This window comes from Gossypium arboreum, chromosome 7 (assembly GCF_025698485.1).
Source record: "Gossypium arboreum isolate Shixiya-1 chromosome 7, ASM2569848v2, whole genome shotgun sequence".
Classification (NCBI taxonomy): Eukaryota; Viridiplantae; Streptophyta; class Magnoliopsida; order Malvales; family Malvaceae; genus Gossypium; species Gossypium arboreum.
The window spans coordinates 3,288,035-3,314,327 of NC_069076.1; the positions used below are offsets into that span (position 1 = coordinate 3,288,035).

The 26,293-nt window shown below is 33.9% G+C and overlaps 3 protein-coding genes across 4 annotated transcripts; 2 read left to right on the forward strand and 1 right to left on the reverse strand.

Annotated features, from left to right (window-relative positions):
- Positions 1–1,724: 1,724 nt before the first annotated feature.
- Positions 1,725–5,633, reverse strand: LOC108460496 (mitochondrial inner membrane protease subunit 2). Its single transcript, XM_017760377.2, has 5 exons — positions 5,454–5,633; positions 3,510–3,682; positions 2,782–2,965; positions 2,399–2,505; positions 1,725–2,302 (listed from the first exon to the last, which is right to left on the reverse strand). Exons 1-5 carry the CDS (start codon positions 5,523–5,525, stop codon positions 2,221–2,223), a joined length of 618 nt encoding a protein of 205 aa, XP_017615866.1. The 5' UTR covers positions 5,526–5,633; the 3' UTR covers positions 1,725–2,220.
- Positions 5,634–12,045: 6,412 nt separating this feature from the next.
- On the forward strand, positions 12,046–15,030 carry LOC108459147 (TOM1-like protein 2). Of its 2 annotated transcripts, XM_017758534.2 has the most exons (4): positions 12,046–12,252; positions 12,476–12,980; positions 13,822–14,094; positions 14,495–15,030. In XM_017758534.2, exons 2-4 carry the CDS (start codon positions 12,495–12,497, stop codon positions 14,861–14,863), a joined length of 1,128 nt encoding a protein of 375 aa, XP_017614023.1. In that variant the 5' UTR covers positions 12,046–12,252; positions 12,476–12,494; the 3' UTR covers positions 14,864–15,030. The 2 variants fall into 2 exon arrangements, with proteins under 2 accessions (XP_017614023.1, XP_052887255.1); XM_053031295.1 differs by lacking the exon at positions 12,046–12,252 and having other exon boundaries at positions 12,273–12,980.
- A 232-nt stretch (positions 15,031–15,262) lies between these two features.
- LOC108450899 (structural maintenance of chromosomes protein 1) lies at positions 15,263–25,946 on the forward strand. Its single transcript, XM_053030415.1, has 18 exons — positions 15,263–16,041; positions 16,143–16,379; positions 16,466–16,699; positions 17,788–18,026; positions 18,640–18,906; positions 19,060–19,330; positions 20,131–20,254; positions 20,559–20,669; positions 20,760–20,867; positions 20,932–21,071; positions 21,471–21,560; positions 21,720–21,928; positions 23,006–23,175; positions 23,820–23,929; positions 24,034–24,410; positions 24,731–24,982; positions 25,220–25,447; positions 25,574–25,946. Exons 1-18 carry the CDS (start codon positions 15,604–15,606, stop codon positions 25,620–25,622), a joined length of 3,654 nt encoding a protein of 1,217 aa, XP_052886375.1. The 5' UTR covers positions 15,263–15,603; the 3' UTR covers positions 25,623–25,946.
- The last annotated feature ends 347 nt before the right edge of the window (positions 25,947–26,293 follow it).

Consider the following 26,293-nt stretch of genomic DNA (forward strand, 5'->3'; position numbering starts at 1 on the left):
GGTAGATGATGAAACTCAATTTTCAAGTTTCAATCAAAAGGAAGAAAATATCAATCTCCTGTCATTTTCCATTGATATTTTTAATGGACAAGATAAATTATATATATATATATATATTAGAGGTGTAGTTTGTCTTCTTCAAACCAACAATATGTATGTAAATACATATTTAGATTGTCAGAAATTCCTCCACTAATCAATGTTGACCATGGACGGCATTTCTGTAGATTCATTTACTATTAAAGAATTATAAAAATAGGTAACCAAAAATAATAAAATAATAATAGTCCAGATTTATTTATTGTGGTGGTTAAAACTTTGTTTGACACTTTAATGGGATAACTTTTTCCATATGATAAAAAAATTATATATAAATTTTAATTACTTAATTTTTAAAAAATAAAAAGAGTATTTTTATTTTTAAAATAAATTTAATGATTTTAAATTTTTAAATGAATTTTAAGTTTTAAAATTTAAAAATTAATTAATTATCGACGTAACATTTACGTATGCGTCACGTCAATAAAATTAACCGATATTAACTTTTTAATTATTTTGAGACAAATTGATAAATAATATAAGTTTAAAGGTTAAATAACGAAAAATTAAATGAAAGGTTAAAATAATTTTTTTATAAAATTAGAAGACTAAATAAATTATTATACTATAATTTTACAATAATGTATATTTTATAATTAAATTAAAAAAATAGTGCATTCCTTTGATTTGCTGTTCTAACTTTATAGATTTTTATAGGTCAATATTGTTGTTTAATTGGTAACGAATATTTTACTTGAAAATTTGTATTTCTAAACGATCCCTTTTTTTACGGGACATCCAACCCTTTATTAATAAATAAATAAATGAGAAAAATATTTAATACCGTTTTAAATTTTACAAATAAAATTAAAAGATGACAAGGCCCTATAAAAATATAATAAAATATTTGAAAAGAAAACACGTATCAATTTTAAGACTATTTATGAAATAAATAAAAAATTCACAATGATTATTCTAAATATTCATCCAATAATAGAGAAAAGGGTCAACCTTAATGATTTAATCCAAAAGATAAAATATGCATATCATATCCAAATGAAAAATAATAATTCAATTTATTTATATAATTTTTTAAAAAGATTAATTTTTTTAAAGTGTAGCAGCCAATTGAATTGACAAAAAGTTGAGCCCCCCATATGGATTGTTTTCATTGGTTACATATGAATAATGCACAAAGAAAGCCAAGTTTTAGTGTCCTTAGCTGCCTTAATTATAACAGCTTGCCCCCATTTTTATCCTATTGAGATGATGATCCATTGCCAGCTATTACACCATATTTCATCAACATCAAACAAAGTCTCTCAATCCCCTCATCAACTGGCATAAGCAGATGTAATAGCATTTGAAACAACCAAGTCTCCACCCATCCCTACTAAAACATATTTCAATGGATATTTGTGGTTCTGCCTGAAATGAACCAAATGCAGGAGTTTCTAATACTGCCAACTTCAAATGCAAGCTCTTTGTTAGTACAATACATATTAATAGGATATAAAATTTTGTGTGTAAAGTTGTACTATATAGCAAATTGTGGGCATTGCAAGCCATGTGATTGAAAGGGGACACCAACTTGAATGGTCCACTTCTAAGACTAAGATGACAATTGTCTGGGGCGGGACATCATTAAAAGCTTCTGACTACATTTTGGTCAGCTTTTCCAGGAGTTTAAAGTGCCCAACAAACAAGGCAAGAAGCATTTCTTTGATTTACCAATTTTCAGATCATATATTGTCAGCTGGACCCATTCTTTCATAATAATTCTACAGCAATTAACAGAGGCAAAATACCAAATCATAACAAATGAAGAACAGGAAGATTAAAAACAATGACCAACCAAAGACAATGATGCCTCCCTGCCCTAATTCCTAATAGTCTTACCTTGTTTAGCCAAGTTATTCAAGCTAGAAACTCATTTCAAGACAGGCTGCCTTTCGAGTTCTTCGGCTGGAAAAAGTTATGAAGAAAATTACCCAGATTGTTGTGCTTCCTAAAGGACAAAAGCAGATCCTGAATAACACATGAACCCAAAACACCCTCGTTTCTTTTTTTATTTTTCTCTCCTTTCATTTCCATGTCGAACTAAAATGATACCCACGGAGGAATATGGGCAATAAAGACTATAGATAGAACCAAAGGAGTCAGCATCAAGTGGTGGACGGTTTAGGCTTTGTGATTTTTCATCATGTCATTGACATCCAGCTCTATTTCCAACAGCGAAGAATCCTTCCGCATGCTGTAATGACTGTTCAAGGAACATGAAAGTTTCAGCAGTCAACATACTTTCACCAGATGCTAAATCTAATGGTTTGAGACAAATAATTACAAGTAATGGAGGTACCTGTTCAGAACAGGACCATGGTCAACAGCTGTTCGCAGACTATATATAACTCGACCAACTATGTCGGTCATAGAAACAGGACCAAATAACCGACTGTCCTTAGCTTCCTATCATCTCAAAAGAAGAAAAAATGAAACAAAGGAAAATGAAGAATACTAACCAGTTTCTACAAAAGCCAGGTAATAATTAAATCGATGGTATTCATTACTCAGACAAATTGGATTAAAGAACTTTGCTGACTATTTTAAAGAGATAAAGAGCCTCTAGAATAAAGATTATGAACAAGATAACTGTTATATGTTTCCCCAGATCTTAATGATGCATAGTGATTGTTATGAGTAGCAATGAAAACTTTGATTAGTTGTACTACCTATATTTTATACCTTGGGCTTCAATTTGTCGTTGTCAGCCAATACCCAGCATTGGTCCTTTTCAAGAACAAATGGCTCATCTTTTTCATCCTTTGACACCATTTCATATCCTTCTGTGGCAGCCAATCTTCTGACCAGATAGTTTTCTGAATTGTCAGGGTCCTTCAAGACAATAACATCTCCAAGAAAAACTCGACTGCCCAGAAGTTATGCATGAAGTTAGGGAACAATGAAATCACACCCAAAATAAAAGGGTAATATGGTATTGCAAAGAGATGGCAGGGAAAAAAAAAAGTTATCCTAAGAAAATCTGATTGGACAACATCAACTCGTGACTCATGAGTGAAGATGCCATGTCCAAGTGCTGTTTACCTATGGTAATCATCACACATATTTGCATATAGGCATACCTTCATATGATTAATGTGCATGCATATTTACAACACTGCATAAAAATAAAATTTAAAACCCTTCACAGAGGTTAAGTCAGAAACATCTACACGCATAGATGCTTGGGATGATTGAAGTGGAATCATCACAATTTGCAATGGGCCAACTCAACCAGGGTTATGAAACCATAAGATAATTCTCAGGTGCAGTAAGAAGTGTAGTGAATCTTTAGGGAACTGTGCCGAGAATAACAACTCTCAAAATGCTGCATAATTGAAAAGGGATAAACCATTCACTCAATGATAATAATAACAAGAAGAACACTATTTAAGGGAAAAAATATGTATTACGTTGGGTCAGCAATTGGAATCTTTCGAACAAGAAGAGTACTTGCTTGTTCTCCAATTGTTGGGGCCATTGCCTCTCCCTTATTCCAGTGTAAGTAAGTCAATTTTCCTTGAAATACATTTTTCCAAACTGTATCATATAATTCCCGGTCACTGATTAGACCTCTCTTATAGCTCTGTTCCATATCAAGTAAAGATCTATCAGAAATTCTGCATTTCTGAAACCAGTATAATTTATGCAGAACAAAATCAAAGCAGAACCAACCACAGGAACAAATAAGATTTAAGAAGTTCAATTATCAACAGAAGTACCTCTGCATCATAAGTTAAGCAAGAAGATTTTACAAATAAAGTTGATGAACCTTTTTATATAAAAATATTCATATAATCCTCTCAAATTCCAACTTTTCCAAGTAAGAACTTCTATTGATATGAAAAATGATTCGGCTAAGAAAAATGTATAATAATACACAGTTTGTCTTGATGAAATGAAACTTGAAGTTGATAGCTTATTCTTGAATGTTTCATTCCAGTTTTTGGCATCAGGCTAAAGCCGGAAGAATGGTTTGCTGAAATTTGTCTATGGCTATAGAAGCCTGGCAATAAGCATGGTGGTTAACTAAGGCAAGAGTTTCAAACAATATATCTTTTGTGACCAATTGACCGCAAAAGTAGTAGTACAGCAAATCTCATTGCAATTCATCATTAAGGTGATAACATGAACTACAATTTCCCTCCACTTAAGCCTGATTGGATCTCATGAAATAGGAAGCAAGCGCAAAGAAAAAAAATTAACCTTCAAAAATTAAATTAATTCCTTCTCCTGTCTATTCCAATCCAATGTTGAAATGAATCATTCACAAAGTGTACATGCCTTAACAAAGATTTTGACGCCATGCCTACTAGATCTTGAAGCAGCACTCAGATAAATAATGAGTACTAAACAAAAATTATGGAATCATTATTTAAAAATGATGCCCAACAATAGTTCAAGAAATAAACGGTTGCCCTGATCCTAGCACATGTTCACTCACGAAAAAACACCAAATATGCCAGGCTTTTTCAACTCAAAAGTATAAGCACTAGTGAATGGAAATTTAATGCCGTATATGGTACAAACGGAGAAAGAACCAAGAGTGATTGCTCTCACTCATCTTTCATAACATGATTTATTTTTCCACCCACTTCCCAAATATACTATTAGTTACAACATGGAATATATGATCTAACACCTTTTTAAACCCCAAAAAGGTGGACTTAGAGTGCCACCTTTACCACTCGAACAAGCTTCAAAATAATACTTGCATCAAGACTATAATGCAAGTGAATGCATCATACTCTTTTCCACGACTAAACCGAGATTCAAACACTGATTTCAAAATTCTATCTGGGAAACAGGTTTTTAGAAATATCAAGATCAAGCTAGCATTATACTCGATGCATTTTTGAACAATTGTAAGAATTTATCATGTAACCACCATTGGAGTTCATTAAAAATCATTAAAAATAAAAGGTTAAAAAAATATGACATTCGGATATCAGAACCATTATCACTAAAATTCAGTACAACGATGAAGCTAAACATTCTAAAAACCCTAAACAATAACAATCAAATAAACCAAAAAAAATCTCATGCATTAAAAGAACAAATTCAAAACATCACAAAACTACCCAAATCCGCTCCCTTCCCTCCCCCCCCAAAAAAAAAAAAAGAAAGAAGGAAAAATCTCCGCCTTTAGCCAATAAATCAACCATCAAAAGAAGTCAAATTCCAAATATCATCAAAACAGAAAAAAAAAGTCCAGTGCTCCAAAAACATAAATTTCTTCACGTATATACAAGAAAACATGAAAATCAAAATCAAAATCAAAATAAATAAAATCAGAAGCAAATGAAAAAAAACGATACTAAATGAAAGAGATAAGAATAAGATAATGAAGATGTGACCTTCCAGCTAAGAGAGAAGGAGTACTCGAGCTTGTGACGTATGTACCTACACCAAGTCGACAAAGAAGCCATTGCCGAGTTGCTAACTACACTGCTTCGCTGGAATTCTTGTTGCGAGGTCTTTTAGCTAAAGCTCCTTTCAATTTTTTTGGGGATAAGTTATAGGTTTTGTCACTCATCTATGTTCTAAAATATGTTTTGGTCACTTAATTGTAAAAAATTATAATATAGTCACTATTGTTATTGTTACATTTTGGTCACTGAATATACTATTTGAAATTAGTTTATTGCTAACTCGTATACTAAAACACGATGAAAAATAATACTCCTACCAAATGTAGTGTGGTACCCCTCACCTAATTCGATAACAGATCCAAGTAAAAAATGTTACATTTAACACTAAACTCATCACTTAAACTTATTTTTGTTTCATTATAACCGAGTTAACTTATAACACAAAATATTATCTTTCATACATAATTCACATTATTACTAATAAGCCTAAGTACATGCCAATTTAAGGTCCAAAATTTATATACGAAAGAGCTTGAACTTGAAGCTTGAGAAGTGATGTGATCCCAACTGAAGTAGAAACTTTCAAATCTTTACTACTTTTGTCTTTTACCTACCCATTTAAAATAAATGCGTTAAGCTACGTGAATAACTTAGTAAGTACCTAATTAAATTAAGTAGCTTACGTTTTATTTATTTAAGCATATTTTAAATCATTTAAATTAAAATAAATCAATAAATCGCTTATACTATGAAATAACATAATCTTACTTATTTCATGCAACCTATTATTAAACTTACAAAGTATTTTAGTTGATTTTATTAATTATTTCTATTATTTGGTCATATAATTTCTTATATTATCATTTTAATGTCATGTATCGTTTTTATTGTTTACGATCATAAACAATATCTTACATATTTCATGTATTTCACTTTTTAATTTTACATATCATTAAACTAAATTCGTTATTTTTTTTCTTTCATATAATCATACATTTTCACTTACTTTACGGCTTATCATATCATATAACTTTCCATTTACGTATCACATGTTACTTATGTCTTTTACATATCTTGACCATAATGAGAATATCGATAACAGAACTCACAGAGTCCTAGGCCAAAACAAAACTCTCGTCTTTAACGAAACTTTGATAACAAAACTCCAGTATCTAACCTGTACACCATGTTCTGCAAAACATAAACACGAACATATCATAAATAGAACTCTAGTATACCTTTCACCCCTCGTAACCCCCGTTTCACCAACCCTATTCCCAACCAAACCCTCGGCCTTTCATCACACCATAACCATAATCATGTCATATATCGTATCATTCATTGACATTTAGCTTCACATATAATCATATACTAACTTTTCAATTTCCTTTCAATGCATGTATATGTAAACATTTCATTTTAATTTCACACGTCCTTTCTTTTCTCTCTTACATTACCAACTTACTTCTATTCACGTATTCATCATTATATTCATTATACATATTCAATTACTAAAGCATGTCTTATTCAATAAAAATATTTACTTTCATTCTTACTCACTTATAAATTTCGCATTCATGACTAACCTCTATTTAAACATAATTATTACAATAATTTAATTTAATCACATAACTTTTAAATTTCATTCATCATAGTATACTTTCAAATTTGTATCTTACTTAGTTATTTCATACTAAATTTAAATATTCAAACACCTAAATTAAGGTAAGTAAACATAAACTCAGTTAAGTACTTATCTATTTCTTCACTTGAAATGAACTTTTCTCTTTACATTCCCTACATTTCCCTTCACTCTCGTCTTCATATAAGTTATGGCTTTAAAGAAAAACTCAAGAAAAATGCATGGGAGATTTTCCTTTTTATTTCTCTATTTTGTCCGTTTCTTTCTTTCCTTTCTTCTCCCCCCTCCCCCCCCACCTTTTTCTTTTTGCTGCCCCAAGCTACTTTCATTCAACCTTCAAAATTTATAGAAAATTTATATACTTTTCTTTTTCTATCAATTTCATCATTATCTTATCAACCAATCACATTTCATGCTTAATTATCATTAGTTTTTTCTCTCATTTACACCTCATTGCATGGAAATTTTAATTTCATCATTATGCCTCCAAAATATCAATTAAATATGAAAACTTTTCATTTGGGTCCCCTTTCCATAAAATGAAAATTTTTAACTTTAGTCCCTATACTTTTTCACTTTATTCAATTTAGTCGCTATATCAATTTTCCATTTACAAATGTCAATACATGCCCATATCACATTCATAAAAAAATATTTCTTAAATTTTGCCCCTTTTCCTGAAATGATAAATTTGCACTTTTAGTCATTTAACTTTCATAAAATGTCAATTTAATCCTTATCGAATTTCTTTATCCATACTTTCTCTCCCAGTACTTAATTCACTTATGAAACTTATTTTTTCTCAAAGACCAAAATATGGAGATATTACATATGGTATTACTATTCAAGAGAACCTAAAAGGTGCAAATCTAATAACTACATTCATCTTTCACCTTTGTTACCCTATGTGAATGACATTGATTAAATCATGCACCAAGCCTAGAGAAAGATTAGCAAGTGGATATCAGTTTGAGGTTAGTTAAAAGGGTAAAAAGTTCAAACTGTTAGCGAAATAAAAATGACAAAATCATGGCTTTCTATATATTTTACAAGTACTTTGAACAAGCTCCTATTTTCAATGGATGTCCTTACAAAAGCAAATTAGTTTGCAAACCAACCTATGGGGATTTTAAGGTATCTTCTGGCCAAGTAAAGACATGATGGCTTACCGTGACTTTTTAATTTAAGGGTGAGTTTGAATGTGCGGTGCATTTACTTGCGGTTAATGAAAAAATAGTGATGGCTTAAAGATTAGATATTGTAGGATATTATAGCGTAAGACAAAAATGAAACTAAACGCACCACATCTCACTGCCCATCTGAACCACCCTAAATGTATTCAAATATGGATTATCACACGGGTCAACTCAATAATCAATATCACTATTTGAATTTAGTTTAAATAATACACCAGTTGTTACCTGTTGACTTTGCAAGAGAAGATAGAAAAAAGACAATGAGAATAAAAGAAGTTAAATAAAGAAAGAAGATAAAAATTAAATGGTAAACTATACCCATGTTCACTCTAAGATAGAGTCTGTCCTATTTTGGTTACTAACTTTTTTTTCTCAATTTAGTAATTTTACATAAGATAATTGTGCGAATTAGTCACTACTGTTAAATTTTTGTTTTCAAATAAGTTTGGCTAAAATAGAAATATATGTCTTTTTAGGCCTTTTTTTAAATTAGAGAAATAGTTTGCATTTGGAGAGAGTGTGTGAAAGCATGTTCAGCTAGATGCACTTTCCTTCAACGATCATTTTCCCAATTAGTTTTTAAACACTGACAACGGTAAAAAATTTTAAAAGGGCCGACAATAATTTTTTTTTCCTATAAATATTAGGCCATTTTTCATTCTTTTTACTCAAATTCAACTCTCTCTATTCTCTCTCAACTCTCAGCTCTCTCAATTCTCTCAATTTTCTCAATTTTTGTTTGAAATTTTCCTATACGCTTTGTTTAAAAATACTATAGTTTTATTTAATTATTTCATATATTCATTTCGATTTAATTTTCACGAATGACAAGCTCTTTGGCTCATTTCGATGAAAAACACATTTCCCGCTCAAGTGATAATGGTAAAACGAATTTTTAAATTTCGTTATTTTCAATTAAGTTAAATTTAAAGTTCTTTTAAAATTTTAAAATATTTTATTTTGTCAATACAAATAGGCGGATGATTGTATTTTTCAGGGGTTTATACATAATTTGTCAAATAGCCCAGACACCGAAATTCATGGTTATATGCAAGACATGGGATTCTTACATGTGTCTCGTATACTCGGGGGTTGCAAATTGGATCTTACACTCATTAGCGTGTTGGTGGAAAGGTGGAGACCCGAGACACACGCATTCCATCTTCAATGCAGCGAGTGTACAATCACACTCGAGGACGTAGCTTTACAACTCAATTTACTGGTGGATGGGTCAGTCGTTATGGGGTTAGCGGTCGTTCCCGATAAAGAAGACCTTTGCGAGGCATTTTTGGAGAAGGTGTCAAATAAATTTCAAGGTGATTAGATAGATATGAAGTAGTTGAAAACTATTTTCAAAGAACTTCCTCTGAACGTGCCTGATGTTGTCAAAGAACAATACATTCGGGCATTTATCTTGAGGTTAATCAGAGGCATTCTAGTGCTCGATAATTCTCGAAATTTGGTATACATAATGTGGCTACTACACTTAGTTGTCTATAAAGAATGCAGACGATTAAATTGGGGATCAATCATGTTGGCCACGTTGTACCGATAGTTATGTCAGACGATGAGACCATATAAGATGTTAATGGGTTGTTGTTTGCTCCTGCTGCAGTCATGAGCATGGTGACAACCATCATTTCTACATCCCAGAGTAAACGAGCCTTATACGTTCCCATTGGTGATAAGGTAAAAATAATTTGATAATAATATGTAGTTAATATAGTAAATGTTGTTTACTTATTATATGTTTGAATTAACATATCGCTTGAATAAGTGAAATCGTGGGCCGAGTTACGTGGGATTATCGAAGTAGCTCGAAGATACTCAATTGTTGTTATATTAATGCTCAGAAGCCAAGCTTAATTACTGATTTTTTCAAGCCTATGATAATTAAGTAATGTTTTGTAATTTAAAATTCTGCACATAACATGATTTACAATTGTGAACTATAGTTTGAATGAATGTCATGCGCTGATCCGAATATCATAAAATGTGTCCCATCAAAATTTTTGGCCATTCAGATTATGCGGTGTCATTGGTAGTGTACGCAACGGTGGAGATGCACAAATCAGATGAAGTGATGCGACAGTTTGACTGGAGACAAAAAATTTCGCCGCCAGCGCTCAAAATGAAAGCACGGCACAAACTTGATTTGCAAGGGAAGACCAACGAAAATTGGCGAGATTACCATAATGAGTACATTAACATTTGAGATTGTGGGATGAAATTATTACCCATTCACGAACCCTTTTTTTTATCGGACACGATGACCTGTTTGGAGTACATATATTGGTTCAAAGTTGTTAGTAAGCTATATATGTTGTCGGTGGAGGCGATGAGTTGGCAACTTCGTCAAAAGATGCCACAACTATCGCCCCAGCAGCGTAGGTTTGGAGGAGGTGCCGCGACGGGTTCGTCTCTATCTCCAACACAACAAGCGCCACCAATGTCTACACCACATCCGATTAGTTCACTCCATTTATTCCTGTTCATTTCATTAACTTCATATTTTTTTCACAAGAACCACACTTTGTACTATCGTAACACCCTGCATCTACACCTCTCACAAATGTGTTTTTTGGGGCACATATGTCCCCAACATTCTATGCCCCCATGCTGACACAGATGTTGACACGTGTACCAATAACGATGACGACACCGATGCTGTCATCAATGTCAATATCGATGCCCACTTCAATAACAACATATCTGGGTTTTGTGACATCATATAGTTATTTTTTTGATAGTGTCACAAACACTTACCGTGTTGTTGTTTTATCGAGGTGGGTCATCGACACAACCACATTCTCGTAGAATGGATGACACATGATAGAAGGCTAGGACGACACCGCACTCAAGCACAGATAAATGCGATGGAGATGAAGACAAAGTCGATGGTGGTGAAAGATGAAGACAATGATGGAGATAAAGATGAGTACAAGGGTCGACGTGAAGACAAATAATATGAGAACAATAATCATGATGAAGAGGAGGAGTCAGCACCACCACTTGTACATAGAAATCCTACGCGCAATCGCCAGCCATTGCTCTATGGCACACATTTGGCCTGATAACATTGATGATATATTTTTCATTTACTTTTTGTGATGTAAGTATAAATGACATCAATAAAAAAAAAGATCAATTTTTGAGTTTTTTTTTTATTGCAACTTATATTTTTCTTTGTTAAATTCTAATATAAATTATACGTAATTTTTATATATAATATTTGATATGAAATAAGTAACTTTGGATATGTGCCTTTATCGAATTAGTGAATTATTAAGGTATAGAGGCTAAATTATAAAAATAGTAAAAATTCAATCGTTAGAGAAATTATAATTGATACTTGAAGTAGCGCTTAAAGTAGCTATTTTTCCATTATATGAATGTTAGTAGATAGTGGAAAATCTACCTATAAACTTTCACAACTTTACTCCTAAATCCTAAACCTTAAATCCTAACAAAAAATTTTAACCCTAACCCTAAATTTTTTTTAAAAAAATCATTGAGAGAAAAAAGTAAAAGTGCGTTTAATTAGACGCGCTTTCTACGTATACTTTCACACTCTCTTTTCAAAAATAATCTATTTCTCTAAAAAAATAAAAGAAAACGACCTAAAGGTCAATTAAAAAAATAACCGGCATATAGCCATTAAATATGGTAAAAAAGACATAATCATAAATTGCTTTTTATTTTTTATTTTCATTTTCACAATATTTAACACAGGGGCCGGATACGACTTGTTTGAGAGGGATGCGTCCCATAGGGCCCATTAGCCACGTGTATCTTAGGCTTGGACCATTCCTCTCATCGCCATCTGTCATTTTCACCTCTCTCTCTCTCTCTCTCTCTTTCTTCTTCAACGAACTGATAAGAGGAAAATTTATTCTACTTCTAACCCAAAACCCCAACTTGTCTCTTCTGCCATATCTCACTTGAGGTTCGTTAAATTATTATTATTATTATTATTATTGTTGTTTTTTCTTCTTTTTCTCTTTCTGTCTATGCTATTATCTTAATTTACCCATTTACTATGTGTTTGTTGTTTCACTGTTAGTAAACAAAGCCATGTTTTATTTTGGGTAATATTGACGAATTTGATTTCTTTTAAATTAGTTTTTTTTTTAAGAAAATAGCTTGAATTGGGGATTTGATTTAAACAGTAGGGAAAACAAGGAGAGTATGGATAAAATGAAACTAGCTCAATGGGGTGAGAAATTGAAAACTGGTGGAGCTCAAATGAGTAGAATGGTTAGTGGGAAAATGAAGGAAATTCTACAAGGGCCAACACCCGAATCGAAACTTGTAGATGAAGCCACATTAGAGACCTTAGAAGAACCTAATTGGGGAATGAATATGAGGATATGTTCTATGATCAATAGTGAGGAGTTCAATGGGACCGAAATTGTTAGGGCCATAAAAAAGAAGATATGCGGGAAAAATGCTACCAGCCAAAGGTTGAGTCTTGATTTGTTGGAAGCTTGTACTGTGAATTGCGAGAAGGTAGCTTCCGAGGTGGCTTCGGAGAAAGTGTTGGAAGAGATGGTTAAGATCATCCAGAATCCGCAAACATATCACCAGAATAGAGAAAAAGCTTTTGACTTGATTCGTGCTTGGGGACAGTCTGATGATCTTGCATACCTACCTGTGTTTCACCAAACTTATATGGTAAACCCTTTTTTCGCTTTGATTCATATTCTTTCAACTGTTGATGTTATTTCTTTGTATGTTGGTTTAGTTCCACATAGTTTTTACTGGTATTTTGATGAGAATAACTAGGCAATAATGGCATTTATAGTTTCATTATGGCATCATACTAATAGAATCTATCAATCCACTGATATACAACTTTTCTGTTTTTGCTCTGATGTTGAAAGGCTGACATGTTTTTGGGGAGTTAGACTTTTAGTAGTGCTGATGATACCGAATTGCCATCATTAATCATAAACATGATTCTTGTTCTTCCACTCCTTTCCCTGCCTCTAAAGCCTCTTTGGTATCACATTAAATGATTTGGAGAATGGGTACTAGAAACAGTGAGGTTTCCTTTTTCCCTACTCTTAAGTGTAGCTCTGTTTTACTCCATTTTCTCAATATATGATGGAACTAAAATGCTGGAAATGCCAATTTGCAGGCTATTTGTCCTCAAGTCGAGCTATATAAGCTTCTAAGTTTACTTTTGATTCTTACTTCATTATGCTCCCATTACTCTTATGGCGTTTTGATGCTTCATAATCCATTTTAACAGTAAAAATATGCGTTTCTTGAAGAACTTTTAACAAGAAGGGTCCTACTACATGTGGTTTTATTTCTTATCTTTTTGTTGATATTTTATGTTTCATAAATTATCTTGTACATGCACATTAGGAATTGTCAATTTGTCATCTTTTGGATACTTTCGAGCTTACTAGGGATGGTTCTTCCAATTGCATGCAAGCCATCATGCATTAAAGGCTTTAATTTTCCAGCTTTTTTCTTACTTTTTTCCTCCTTTTTTAACGTAAACTAGAGCTTGAAAGAAAGAAGCGCACAACTGCCAGTGGGTGATGATGATGAGAACTCATCTCCCTTGTACCAGACTCTGGAATCTTATATGGGAGAGCCATTGCCTCCCCCTGAAAATTATCCTGCCAATAACACAGGATTGCAGGGTAATGATTTTGCCTATAATTACGGGAGTTTATCTGTTGAGCAAAAGAAGGAACTTTTTGAAGTAACTCGGAACAGCCTTGAGGTGCTCTCTAGCATATTGAGTACAGGAACAGAGCCAAAACCGGCAAAGGTAATTCTTCTGCTTCTAGCACGAAAGCATGATTTAATTGTAATCATGTAGTTTGTAGTTTGTAGATCTTGTTACATATCCAACCATTTTTGCTGTGTAGCTTTCGTCATTCAATACTATATCATTGGATGATAGGACAAAATTTTAACTTGTAGAAGTGTTGGAGATTTAACTTCCATAATTCATAATTTTTACTTGCTATTGACCTGTGAGGCATGCTAGGATAATGAAATGCTTCTGCATTTAAGTTTTTATTATATTTTTCAAAATGCTTTTTGTTAGCAGCATCGTGAATCTTTTTGTTCTTCCAACCAAGTTTGTAGGAATTATTACATGTTCTTTTAAAATTCGATTTATACAATGCTGAAAGACTCTGAAAAATGTCCCTGTGTGCTTGCAGGATGAGCTGACAGAGAGCATGCTGGAGAAGTGCAAGCAGTCACAGCTTGCTATTCATATGATCATAGAAAGCACTAGTGATGACGATGGTATCCTCTTTGAGGCATTGAATCTGAATGATGAGCTTCAACAAGTCATCTCCAAATTTGAGGGACTGGAAACTGGTTCAAAATTTGACACAGCTGCGGCTAATCCTGCTGCTCCTGTGGAGACCGATAAGGAAAGTACAGTGGGAGCAGCGCTTTCGGCCCACGACAAAACCAAGACCAGTGCATCCATGCCCACCCATAATGAAACCAAGATGAGTGCTTCCCCAAAAGCAGATGGTATTGAGTCCAGCATTGATATGAAAACATGGAACGAGAACTGAGAGGGTCTAGGTTTAATTCAAGTTGCATGACTTCTTGGGCTGGTAACTTTACGGTTGGCTTATTGTAATTAGTGAAAAAGATTGTGTTGTCCAATCACGATGACTAGTTACTCAGTTGTGTAATTACATTTCGTTTGTTAATTAACTACCATTTTTCTTTTCTTTTATTAGATTATAATTAAAATATTAAATATATATCTATAATAGGACTGAACTGGTCAGACTAGCTTTGAATCGATTGATTTGGGAATTGGTATGGATCAATTTTCTTTTAATTTTTTAATCAAATCAGTTAAAATTATTAAACCGATTGAAATCATAATTTGACCAATTCAACCTAACCATAGGTTAGATTTACGAAACATTGACTTATCAATAGAAAGCTGAAAGTGGCAAAACATAGAAAGAAGAAAACCTTTGTGAAGTTGAAAGTGGGCCTGCAAGGCTATCCCAGAAGCCCACTAAAAACAAACGTCTCCTGCAATTTTATCGAGTATTATGTATGTTAAGTTTGGAAATGGAATCTCAAACTCTAATACCTCACTAAAATCTCCCAAATTTCTGAAACTCCCGCCACTTCCCTTCCACCCAAATCCCTAAAACGTTCCATTTTCACCAATTCTCCCGGAAATTCACATCTCATTTTCTCCATCCCAAACAGAACCTTTACCGTTGTTATTGTTCTTCCTAGACTACCGAAACCCTAACATTTCAAATTCAAAGGAAGGAAACCCCAAACCATGCCGTCTTTGACTTCTCCAGGAAAAATACTTCGCCTAGAGCTTGAGAACTTCAAGTCCTACAAGGGTCTTCAAACTATCGGTCCCTTCTCCGACTTCACCGCCATTATTGGACCGAATGGGGCAGGCAAGTCCAATCTCATGGATGCAATCAGCTTCGTTCTTGGAGTCCGAACTGGTCAGCTACGTGGGGGCCAACTCAGAGACCTAATATATGCTTTCGACGACCGTGAAAAGGAACAACGTGGCCGACGCGCATTTGTGCGATTAGTTTACCAGCTTGCCGGTGGCTCCGAACTCTGTTTCACTCGTTCCATCACTAGTACTGGAGGTAGCGAGTACCGTATCGACAGCAGTGTTGTCAACGTGGAGGAGTACAATGGAAAGTTAAGATCACTTGGTATTCTCGTTAAGGCCCGGAATTTTCTTGTTTTTCAGGTAATTTTGTTCCTCCTCAACCCACTAATAGCATTTTTGTGAAGTTAAGCTATTTTGTAAGACATAATGATATAATTTGGTGAAAAAAATTGTGTTCTTAGGGTGATGTCGAGTCCATTGCTTCAAAAAATCCCAAAGAACTGACAGGGCTGCTCGAGCAGATTTCGGGCTCTGAATCAGTAAAGAACAAATATGAGGAGTTGGAAGAGCTAAAAGCTAGGGCTGAAGAAAAATCAGCGCTTATTTATCAAAGAAAGAGGACAATAGTGATGGAGAGAAAGCAAAAGAAAGAACAGAAGGAAGAAGCTGAAAAGCACTTCCGCTTGCAAGATGAGCTGGTTTAATTCAAATCTTTGCTTTTTATAAGCTTGTTTTACTTTTTTAGACATTAGAATATCCTTTTGATGGTGTACAAATTATGCAGAAATCTTTGAAAAAGGAGCATTATTTGTGGCAATTGCATAACATAGAGAAGGACATTGACAAGATTACTGATGAACTCGACTCTGAAAAAAAGAACCGTGAAGATGTGATGCATGAGCTAGAACATTTTGAAGCTGAAGCAGCTAAAAAGAAGAAGGAACAGGCTAAATACCTAAAGGAGATTGCTCAATGTGAAAAAAGGATCTCCGAGAGAAGCATTAGAGTTGATAAAAGTGTGAGTCCATCAGAAGTCTTTTTCTTTTCAGCAAGTGAAGAATGGTATTGTTGGACCTGAGCTATTGTTCTAGCCTAGGTTGGAATGCCTGTTTGTCAATTAGCTTTGATTAAGTTCTTTTTGGACTATTCTTTAGATGGTTAAGTGGGAGAATGGGGGATTTGGACTGGAGCCCTTTTTGGGTACTAAAAGGCTATTGTCTAGTATGCGGATTTTGTGGTAACTGGGTTGCTTCTTTTAAAGTGTCGGAATTCTATTTGATGTTTGATCTCAGTTTTAGGAGATTATTTCTAGACTAAGGTTAACACGTTATTTTGCACAGATGCTTGAGCACTTTGAAAATGATTTTGTTATGAGCTGTTCACGAGGTAAAAATGTCATGTTCCCTGGCCATCCTCTCTCATTTTTATCTTTTTAAATGTTTGGGTGGACAGTTTATGTAGGTTGTGCTAAAAATCTCTGCTGTTATTGTAAAAATTGAAGGCCACCGCCTGCCACCATACTCTTGTAAGGCAGGATGTCATAAGTTGGAAGACAGTGGACCCACACTTGGCACTTGGTCATCTTTTGAGGATGATGTGTATTGGTACTATTGGCATTTATGGTGTAAGCTTCAATAGAGAATTTGACAGACTGTATCGATTAGGTTGTTCAAAGTGGGATTAAGCTTCCCTCTCTTGTCTCTATGGTAAACATAATTTAGATTGTTTTGGCTGATTATGCTAGGGGGAACATGCTTTGTAACCTGTAGCTGGAAGTGATTCTTGATTGCCTTTTATACTTAGCTCCTTGTCTGAAATGTGTTGTATTTGTGGCTCTGTTTAGCATGGTTATACACATATACGAACAGAAATGATATATTAGGATGGAAACTTCTGATGGATGTGACATGCACTGCCAATGGTCCGCGTGAATTCTTTTAATGTTTGTACATCTTTGTGCTTCTATATCTATAATGATTACTTATTTGGTAGCTAGTTCTAAGTCTTAAATATCTTTCTGTATTTATCTGTAATTTTATTGAGTTGAATAAAGGCCTATGACTTAGTTTTGGACTTCTTCTTTTCTTTTTTCTTCATTGAGTGCAGCAACCTGAGCTTCTGAAATTAAATGAAGAAATGTCTCGTATAAATTCAAAAATCAAGAGTAATCGAAAGGAGCTTGAAAGAAAAAAAGAAGAAAGGAGGAAACATGGTGATGATATAAAAGAATTACAGAAAGGCATACAGGATCTGACTGCAAAGTTGGAAGAGTTAAATGAAAAAAGCCGCGATGGCACAGGGAAACTCCCTTTGCTTGATAGTCAACTTACCGAGTATTTCCAAATGTAAGATCTTTTGGGCTCCTTATGAAGACATGGTTCTCTAGTTTCATTGCTTGCATGGATTTTATTGTGTTTGAAATATCAAATACTTGTTTTCTCTCTAATTCAACCTTAGAATTGGCTATTGTTCTTGAATTGTGGTTCTTTTATATGTTTGACAGTTTCAGTCTCATTCTCCATCTACTTCTGCTGGGTTATCCTCAATGTATTCTTTTCCTTCCTTCTTGTAGCACATTTCATTAAAGAAAATTTGCCATCTACCTCTGTTTCCAGGGCATCGCTTGATTTTTCTGTTATGAGTAATTGTAATGATTTAACTGATTCTCTGCAGGTTGGAGTTGGATATTTTTCTTTCTTACATGATTTCAAATTTCCTACAAACTCTTATAAATAGGATTAATCAGTCATTGGTTAACTTGTTTGAATTATTAAAACCCCTTTTCCAAGGGGCCATTGTAGTTATACCTTGCAATTTGTTTTCCTTCAACCTCATTAAATGGTTGGTGATGCATAATTTTATATATTTCTCAAATAAACTTCATAAGTTAGACGTGAATCTGTTCAAAGCCTGAAAAGTTTCTGTATACTGACACAATACCGGAATCTTGACATTCAGTAAGGAGGATGCTGGGATGAAAACTGCTAAGTTAAGAGATGAGAAGGAGCTTCTCGATAGGCAACAACATACTGATATTGAAGCTCAAAAAAATTTGGAAGAAAATCTCCAACAGTTGAGAAATAGGGAGCAAGAGTTGGAAGCACAGGAAGACCAAATGCGAACTAGACTGAAGAAGATTCTTGATACCTCTGCTAAACAGAAGGACGAACTTGCAGAATTAAAAAAGGAACTACGAGAAATGCAAGATAGACATCAGAAGTCCAGGTTATTGAAGTTGATGATAAATTAATTTGGTGCATAGGTCACATTCCTATGTGTTTTCTGTTGCCCTTTTTCTTGTTTATTTTTTGTACCTGGAATCTTGAAATATCTTGTGCCTAAGCTGCTTTTCTTCCCTCTTTAAATTTTGACATGCAGATCTAAGCATGAGAACCTCAAGTCCAAAATTGCTGAAATAGAAAATCAGTTACGTGAGCTGAAGGCTGATCGACATGAAAATGAAAGGGATGCTAGGTTGTCTCAAGCTGTTGAGACTCTGAAACGCCTGTTTCAAGGTGTTCATGGTCGCATGACTGATCTTTGTAGACCAACACAGAAGAAGTACAACCTTGCAGTCACTGTTGCCATGGGCAGATTTATGGATGCTGTTGTTGTAGAGGATGAAAATACCGGAAAGGAATGTATTAAGGTCTGCTAATTTGCTGTGTTCTCTAGTAATCTTCACATTTTTTCTAGATTTTGCTATTAACAACTTCAAATATTTGCATGCAAGTATTTAGACCCTTCTTGAACTGTACAAAGATGTGTGAGCGATAATATATATGATTGCTTTTATGTGATGAAAGTCATTCACCTGTCTGGCTTCTTGTTCTTTTTGTTGATAAAATGGGATGATGCCTTCTTATTTTTGGCAATCTTTTGATAATGAAAGATGTATGGTACATATTTGTAAATAGAACATCCTTTTATGCATCTATAAGAAAATTGACAGGGGCACCATCATTGCAGAGGAATGACTCCACATAACAAGAAGCATAATGAAGTATGCATTATTATTAATCATTTTGAGCCCATGCATGCTGGTTGGATGTTTTTGTTATACAATGGAGTATACTTTCACTTCTTCCTTGTACCTCAATTTTGAGTTGAAATGATAAGAAAGAAAATAAGTCAGATAATTTAAATTTGAAGTTGCTTTTGTGTATTGATGATTGGTGCTTTTATAGAATTGGCTCCTTTACTTTTACCCTTTTTTATGTTTTCTATGAGTGTAAGAAAGCAGAGAAAATTGAAAAAGTTGTTGAGTTTGTGATATAGTCATAACCATATGTTTGCAATTGCTAGGTTTTTGTTTTGGTTTGGTTATTTTTGGAATATTTACTATTGTTCTGGTATAAGTCTGTTCTTGTTGTTCCATTTGATTGGATTTGGTTAACACTTATATTTAAGCAAAGTGGTGGTTTGAGCATTCCTTATTGTTCTTTACAGTATTTGAAAGAGCAAAGGCTTCCTCCTCAGACTTTCATTCCTCTTCAATCAGTGCGTGTTAAGCCTATCATTGAAAGGTTGCGCACCTTAGGTGGCACAGCGAAGCTTATCTTTGATGTGATCCAATATCCTTTTCTGAAGCTTGTATTAGTTTTCTGTAATATTTCTACATGCCATCCTGCTTTACAATTTACAAACAACTTCATATTGTTTTATCTTTTTTTATGGTTGCAGAACACTCCATGCCACTGAGGTTCTGCTCTTTATTTGTTTCTCTTCCTCAATGGGATAATGCCCTAGTCTGTTCTATTTTGTCTTATATAAGTAAAAGTGAAAAATTATATCTCTATTAGAGAATGTGAAAGAAAAAATTGAAAACGAAAATGAGCAGCGATATGCCTAAGCATTTTGTGTACTTAACATTCGTAAATTTGACCCTGCTTTGGAGAAGGCAGTTCTTTTTGCTGTTGGGAATACTCTAGTTTGTGATGATCTTGAAGAAGCCAAGGTTCTTAGCTGGACTGGAGAGAGGTTTAAAGGTGGATCTTTAATATCCTTTTTCATTTAGTAGTTCTTGATCCTATCTATAGAACTCAATATTAATCTATAGATTTGTATTCTTGCTTTAGTTGTAACTGTTGATGGGATTCTACTCTCAAAGTCCGGCACAATGACTGGTGGTACAAGTGGTGGAATGGAAGCTAGGTCGAATAAATGGGATGATAAGAAAATTGAAGGTTGGTTTCATGCTTAACTTGTCCAAGCCTTTTCATTATAGAATTAACTGTTATTCTTTCACAGGTTTGAAAAAAAAGAAGGAACAATTTGAATCAGAGCTGGAAGAGCTTGGATCAATTAGAGAGATGCAGCTAAAGGAGTCTGAAACATCTGGGAGAATTAGTGGACTTGAAAAGAAAATCCAATATGCTGACATTGAGAAGGTAGCTTGACCATCCAATATATAAACAGCTCTCCTTATGCCTTTTAATGGAATGCCTTTCTTTAAAGGGAAAAATGTTTCTATAAAGGTGGTATTTGAAGTTTGTGTAGTTGCCATTCTTCTCTATGTATAGTTTTAAATAAGAGATAATTCTTTTTGATCCATCAGGAGCATCATGGCTTGTTAGTTCTGTTGATTTCATTGGTAAATTTATTTTCATTTTTTGTTTTGGGAAAGTAATATATGCAGTTTATGGTCGATAGCTGACAGTATTTAATCTGAACCATAGTGGATTCTTTAAATGATTTCTTGATTGTGCTGATAAGCAAGCAAGTGTTTATTAATCCTTTATTTACAACTGATCTCTATGATAGACGCAACATAAATGTTTTTGTTGCAGAAAAGCATAGAAGACAAGCTTAAAAACTTGAAGCAGGAGAAGAAGAATATTAAGGATAGGATTGGACATATAACTCCTGAGATTCAAAAGGTGATTTATGATGGCAATTGTGTTTTTCTCTTTGGTATTATGTTGCTTCTTTTGTATTGGACATATAACTCCTGAGATTCAAAAGGTTATTTATGATGACAATTGTGTTTTTCTCTTTGGTATTATGTTGCTTCTCTTATATGGTTTAATTGCTGGCAGTTAAAAGATGTGAGTGATAAAAGGAGCAAAGACATCATGAAGTTGGAGAAGAGGATTAATGAAATTGTTGATCGACTTTTCAAAAGTTTTAGTCAGTCTGTAGGGGTGGCAAACATCCGTGAGTATGAAGAAAATCAGCTCAAGGCTGCCCAGAATATGGCAGAAGAGAGGCTTAGCTTGAGTAATCAACTTGCAAAGTTGAAGTATCAGTATGTTTTCCTTCTCTCCATCTATTTGTCTCTATTATAAGTGTTTCCATTGATGTAATATATGTTTATTTGCTGATTGAAACCTTCTTGATGAACCATAAGTGTACTCTTTGAAAATATTTATGATGCCTTCTTAAATGGGTATTTCAATTTTAGTAGTCTTCGTACATTTTCCTTTACATAATGGCCACTGGAGGGTTTCATGTCTGTTTGATGTAAAAAGTCGTAGCATACTGAATTTCAGATTCCATCTGAATTTATAACTTCAGCTTAAGTTAGGACCAGGTAGTTGTCATCCTCTACTATGCCACTGTGCATGAAAGTGGTAATACTGTAGACCTCCATGAACTAATTTTACATGGTAAATGATGTTAAGAAAGGAAGAAGACACAGCTTTGATACATTTTTTTACCAAAAGAATAGGGTAGTAGTTGCATTACTTTGTTGGCATACAAGTCCTTTTTTCTGTGGTCAAATGTTTGAAATCACTTTGTTATATCAGCTTTTTGGATAAATTGTGAATGTATAATTTCCTAAAAATGCTCCTTTAATGCCTTGTCGAGTGAAGAGGCACTAAACCTTGAGTAGATATGAACTAATTTTTTACTGTAATACTGGTTATGCTGAATTGGCTAAGAAGTGGCCCTAAAGAAAGGTGACTCCTTTATGTAACAAAAAAAAATAGAAAAATACTAAGTGACATTTAGTGACTAATAGATGCTAGGCGATTCCTTAAATAGGATTATGGCATTTGGTTTTGGTGGGCATACTGCTGAATTATGTAGATGTCTGGTTTGCCTGTGATTATGATGATAGCATCTTGTTCTGTTTTTGACACTTTGATGAGAATCTAATGAAAAGTAAGGTGGAAATTTTCCTTTTTGCTGCTTTACAAGGTTTCAACCTTTTATTCTCTATGGTATAACATTATTACATCCGGAAACTTGTAGATATACCAATTGTAGCTTGTCATTACACCTTATTCTAGTTAGTACTTTCATTTCAAAATCATACCACAAAACTGCTCTACGGCAGTGCAATAGCTGATTGACATGTACCCTTCTTTCTTACTTTCAGGTTGGAGTATGAGCGTAAACGAGATGTAGATTCAAGAATTAAGAAGCTGGAATCTTCTATCAGTTCCTTGGAAAATGATTTAAAACTGGTTCACAAAAAAGAGGCTGAAGTCAAGTTGGCAACAGAAAAGGCTTCTGAAGATATCAATCGGTGGAAGGAAGAAGTGAAGGGTATCGTTTTATCCATTCATTCATCATGCATCTATTTTTTTGTTGAGTAAATTAATCCTTTTAATGATTCTTGTATGAAAATAAATTTTTTTGGTCACAAACCCCTATAGTTAATCATGTTTCAGTACATTGATATTTGGATCTAATAATTTACTTTTGTAGATCATGATGTGCCATGTTTTAAAGTGACTCAATCTCTGGCATGTTATTCAGTAGCCATTGCATACATAAAGAAAACCTTAGTTTCACTTGTGTACTGGCTGTAGTCTGACATGCATGATGTACGTTAATTGATTATCCTACCCAGCAGTTCAGTTTATGAAAGCTGACCTAACATTGAACTAAGAGTGGTGCAGGGGACTTCTGAAGACTTCCTAACTTGATTCTCAATAACACTGTTTCTTTTAAAAGTTTTCTAATATAGTTTGAGTTTATTAGAATTATGAAGTGAAATTGATAACATTCAACATTTTTATATGGTAGCTGATGGTTTTTTGTCCATTTGAAGTTCTGAAAATATTAGAGTTCTTATTGCAACTTTCTTTTGGTTCAGTTATACTGCTTGTCTCCCTTAATTTCTTCAGAACAACTCTGCTTTGGTTCATTGTGTATAATTTGACGTTTCTCTGTTTCTGTTTTGCTAGAGTGGAAATCCAAGTCAGAAGACTGTGAGAAGGAAATTCAGGAATGGAAGAAGCAGGCTTCTGCTGCTACGACATCCATATCCAAACTTAATCGCCAAATAAATTCTAAGGTCCAAAGATATTTTCTTTTCCTCCTAACAATCAGGTTTTCTAATATTTGGATATGTCAAATGTTGAATAAATTGCCCAATACATCTCTTTCTTAATTTTACAGGAGACTCAGATTAATCAACTGGATGAATGGAAGGGGGAAATCATTGAAAAGTGTGACTTAGAGCACATTGAGCTTCCTCTCATTGCAGACCCAATGGAAACTGAATCTTCAAATGGGAAGGAGTTTGATTTTAGTCAGTTAAATCGATCACTTCTGCAGGATCGAAGGCCTTCTGATAGGGAGAAGCTTGAGGCAGAATTCAAACAAAAAATTGATGCTCTAGTGTCGGAAATTGAAAGAACTGCTCCCAATTTGAAGGCTCTTGACCAATATAAGACTCTTCAAGAAAAGGAAAGAGATGTAACTGAAGAGTTTGAATTAGCCAGAAAAGAGGAGAAGCAAGTAGCTGATGAATACAATTCAGTTAAGCAGAAGAGGTACCATTATTGTGTTGCAACAACTCTGGTCTTGGTAACATAGAGAAATAAATTAAATAAAGAATAAATGGTATTTGAAATGATTAAACCTGGTGAGACTTGATGTCTAGGTGGTCTAAGAATGCATGTGATGGCACTGTTATATTGATTTCTTGATTGCAACTGAGGCAATGGCTTATCACTGACAGTTGGATCTCGTGATGGTTTTGGAAAGCTGTTTTGCCTGCAATAATATTTATACGCATCTGTAAGGGAAAAGGGTTCCTTTTCCAAACATTTTGAAACTTAGTTGCTTGACCCTTTTCTTAATGATTATGCAGATATGAGTTGTTCATGGATGCTTTCAACCACATTTCTAGTAATATCGATAGGATTTACAAACAGCTAACAAAGAGTGGTACGCATCCATTGGGTGGGACAGCATATTTGAACTTAGAAAATGAGGATGATCCTTTTCTACAAGGTATCAAATACACAGCTATGCCGCCAACAAAGCGCTTCAGGGATATGGAACAACTATCTGGTGGAGAAAAAACAGTTGCAGCACTTGCTCTACTCTTCTCCATCCACAGGTACACCTGACAGATTTATATTATTCATTTTTTCCTTTATCAACTGTTGGTTGACTCTGCTGCCAGTGCTGCAGTGGGTTTAATAATGGTAGGAAAGATTACGAATGGATTTTCCTAATACTAGAATGCCTGGATATTCCTTTAACATCTTATGAGAAGATCTGATGGACTAAGTTCCTTGGAAAAATATTCTGTATATGAGCTAATGTTGGTTCTCTTTATACATGTGTGGGTCAGCTACAAGCCTTCACCCTTTTTCATATTGGATGAAGTGGATGCTGCATTGGATAATCTAAACGTTGCAAAGGTAGCTGGATTCATCCGTTCAAAATCATGTGATGGAGCAAGGACTAGCCAGGACAGTGAAATTGGAAGCGGTTTCCAAAGTATAGTGATATCACTTAAAGATAGCTTTTATGACAAGGCCGAGGCTTTGGTTGGAGTTTATCGGGATTCAGAGAGGAGGTAAAGTTGTTGATACCACACCTTGTTTTTCTTGAATCCAGTAAAATTACATGTTAATCTGGTCTAATCTACCAAACATAAACAACAATTTATAATACTTTGTCCTTTTTCTTTTTTTTTAAACAGCTGCTCGAGAACTTTAACGTTTGACTTGACCAAATACCGAGAGTCATGAAGGAAAATACAGGTTGAATAATCTGTGGTGTAGATTAACTTTGTTTACTACAATCGTGAAAATATACTTGTATATACCATGATTGATTCTCATAACCAAATGCTAATTAGTTAATCTTGTTATTTGTATCTTAACAAAACTGTATGAGCAGTTAAAGTTAGGCTAGACATATCTATAATCATTTCAGGTAGGTCTAGGTGTTTAGCAATCATTATTAGGGTATTGAGTGTTTCCGAACTAAAAATTGGGCTTTCCCCAATTTCTCTGGATATGCTATTTTTATGTTTTTTTAATGATGATGATAGTATTGAATATATTTTTAAATGGTTTTTGAAAATTATGATTATTTTAATCAGATATATATAATCTGTAAACAAGGATTTACTAAATATGTTTTATGATAAATAAAACGAGCAAAATTTGGAAAATAAAATAGTTTATTGACAATTGTTTCATTTTTATTTGTGGTTTATTCTTGTTTTATCATTATATTTCTGCATGCAAACGTCAATTTCCTTTTTAACAAAACGATTACCTTTTTAGTTGTTCAAAAAAAAAAAAAAGAAAAGAAAAAGAAAAGAAAGAAACCTGTTTGTTTTACCTATAATCAAGTATTTGAAACCTGGCAATTAATAGTCTGAAAAACCTGAGCCTATGCATTATTACCCTGA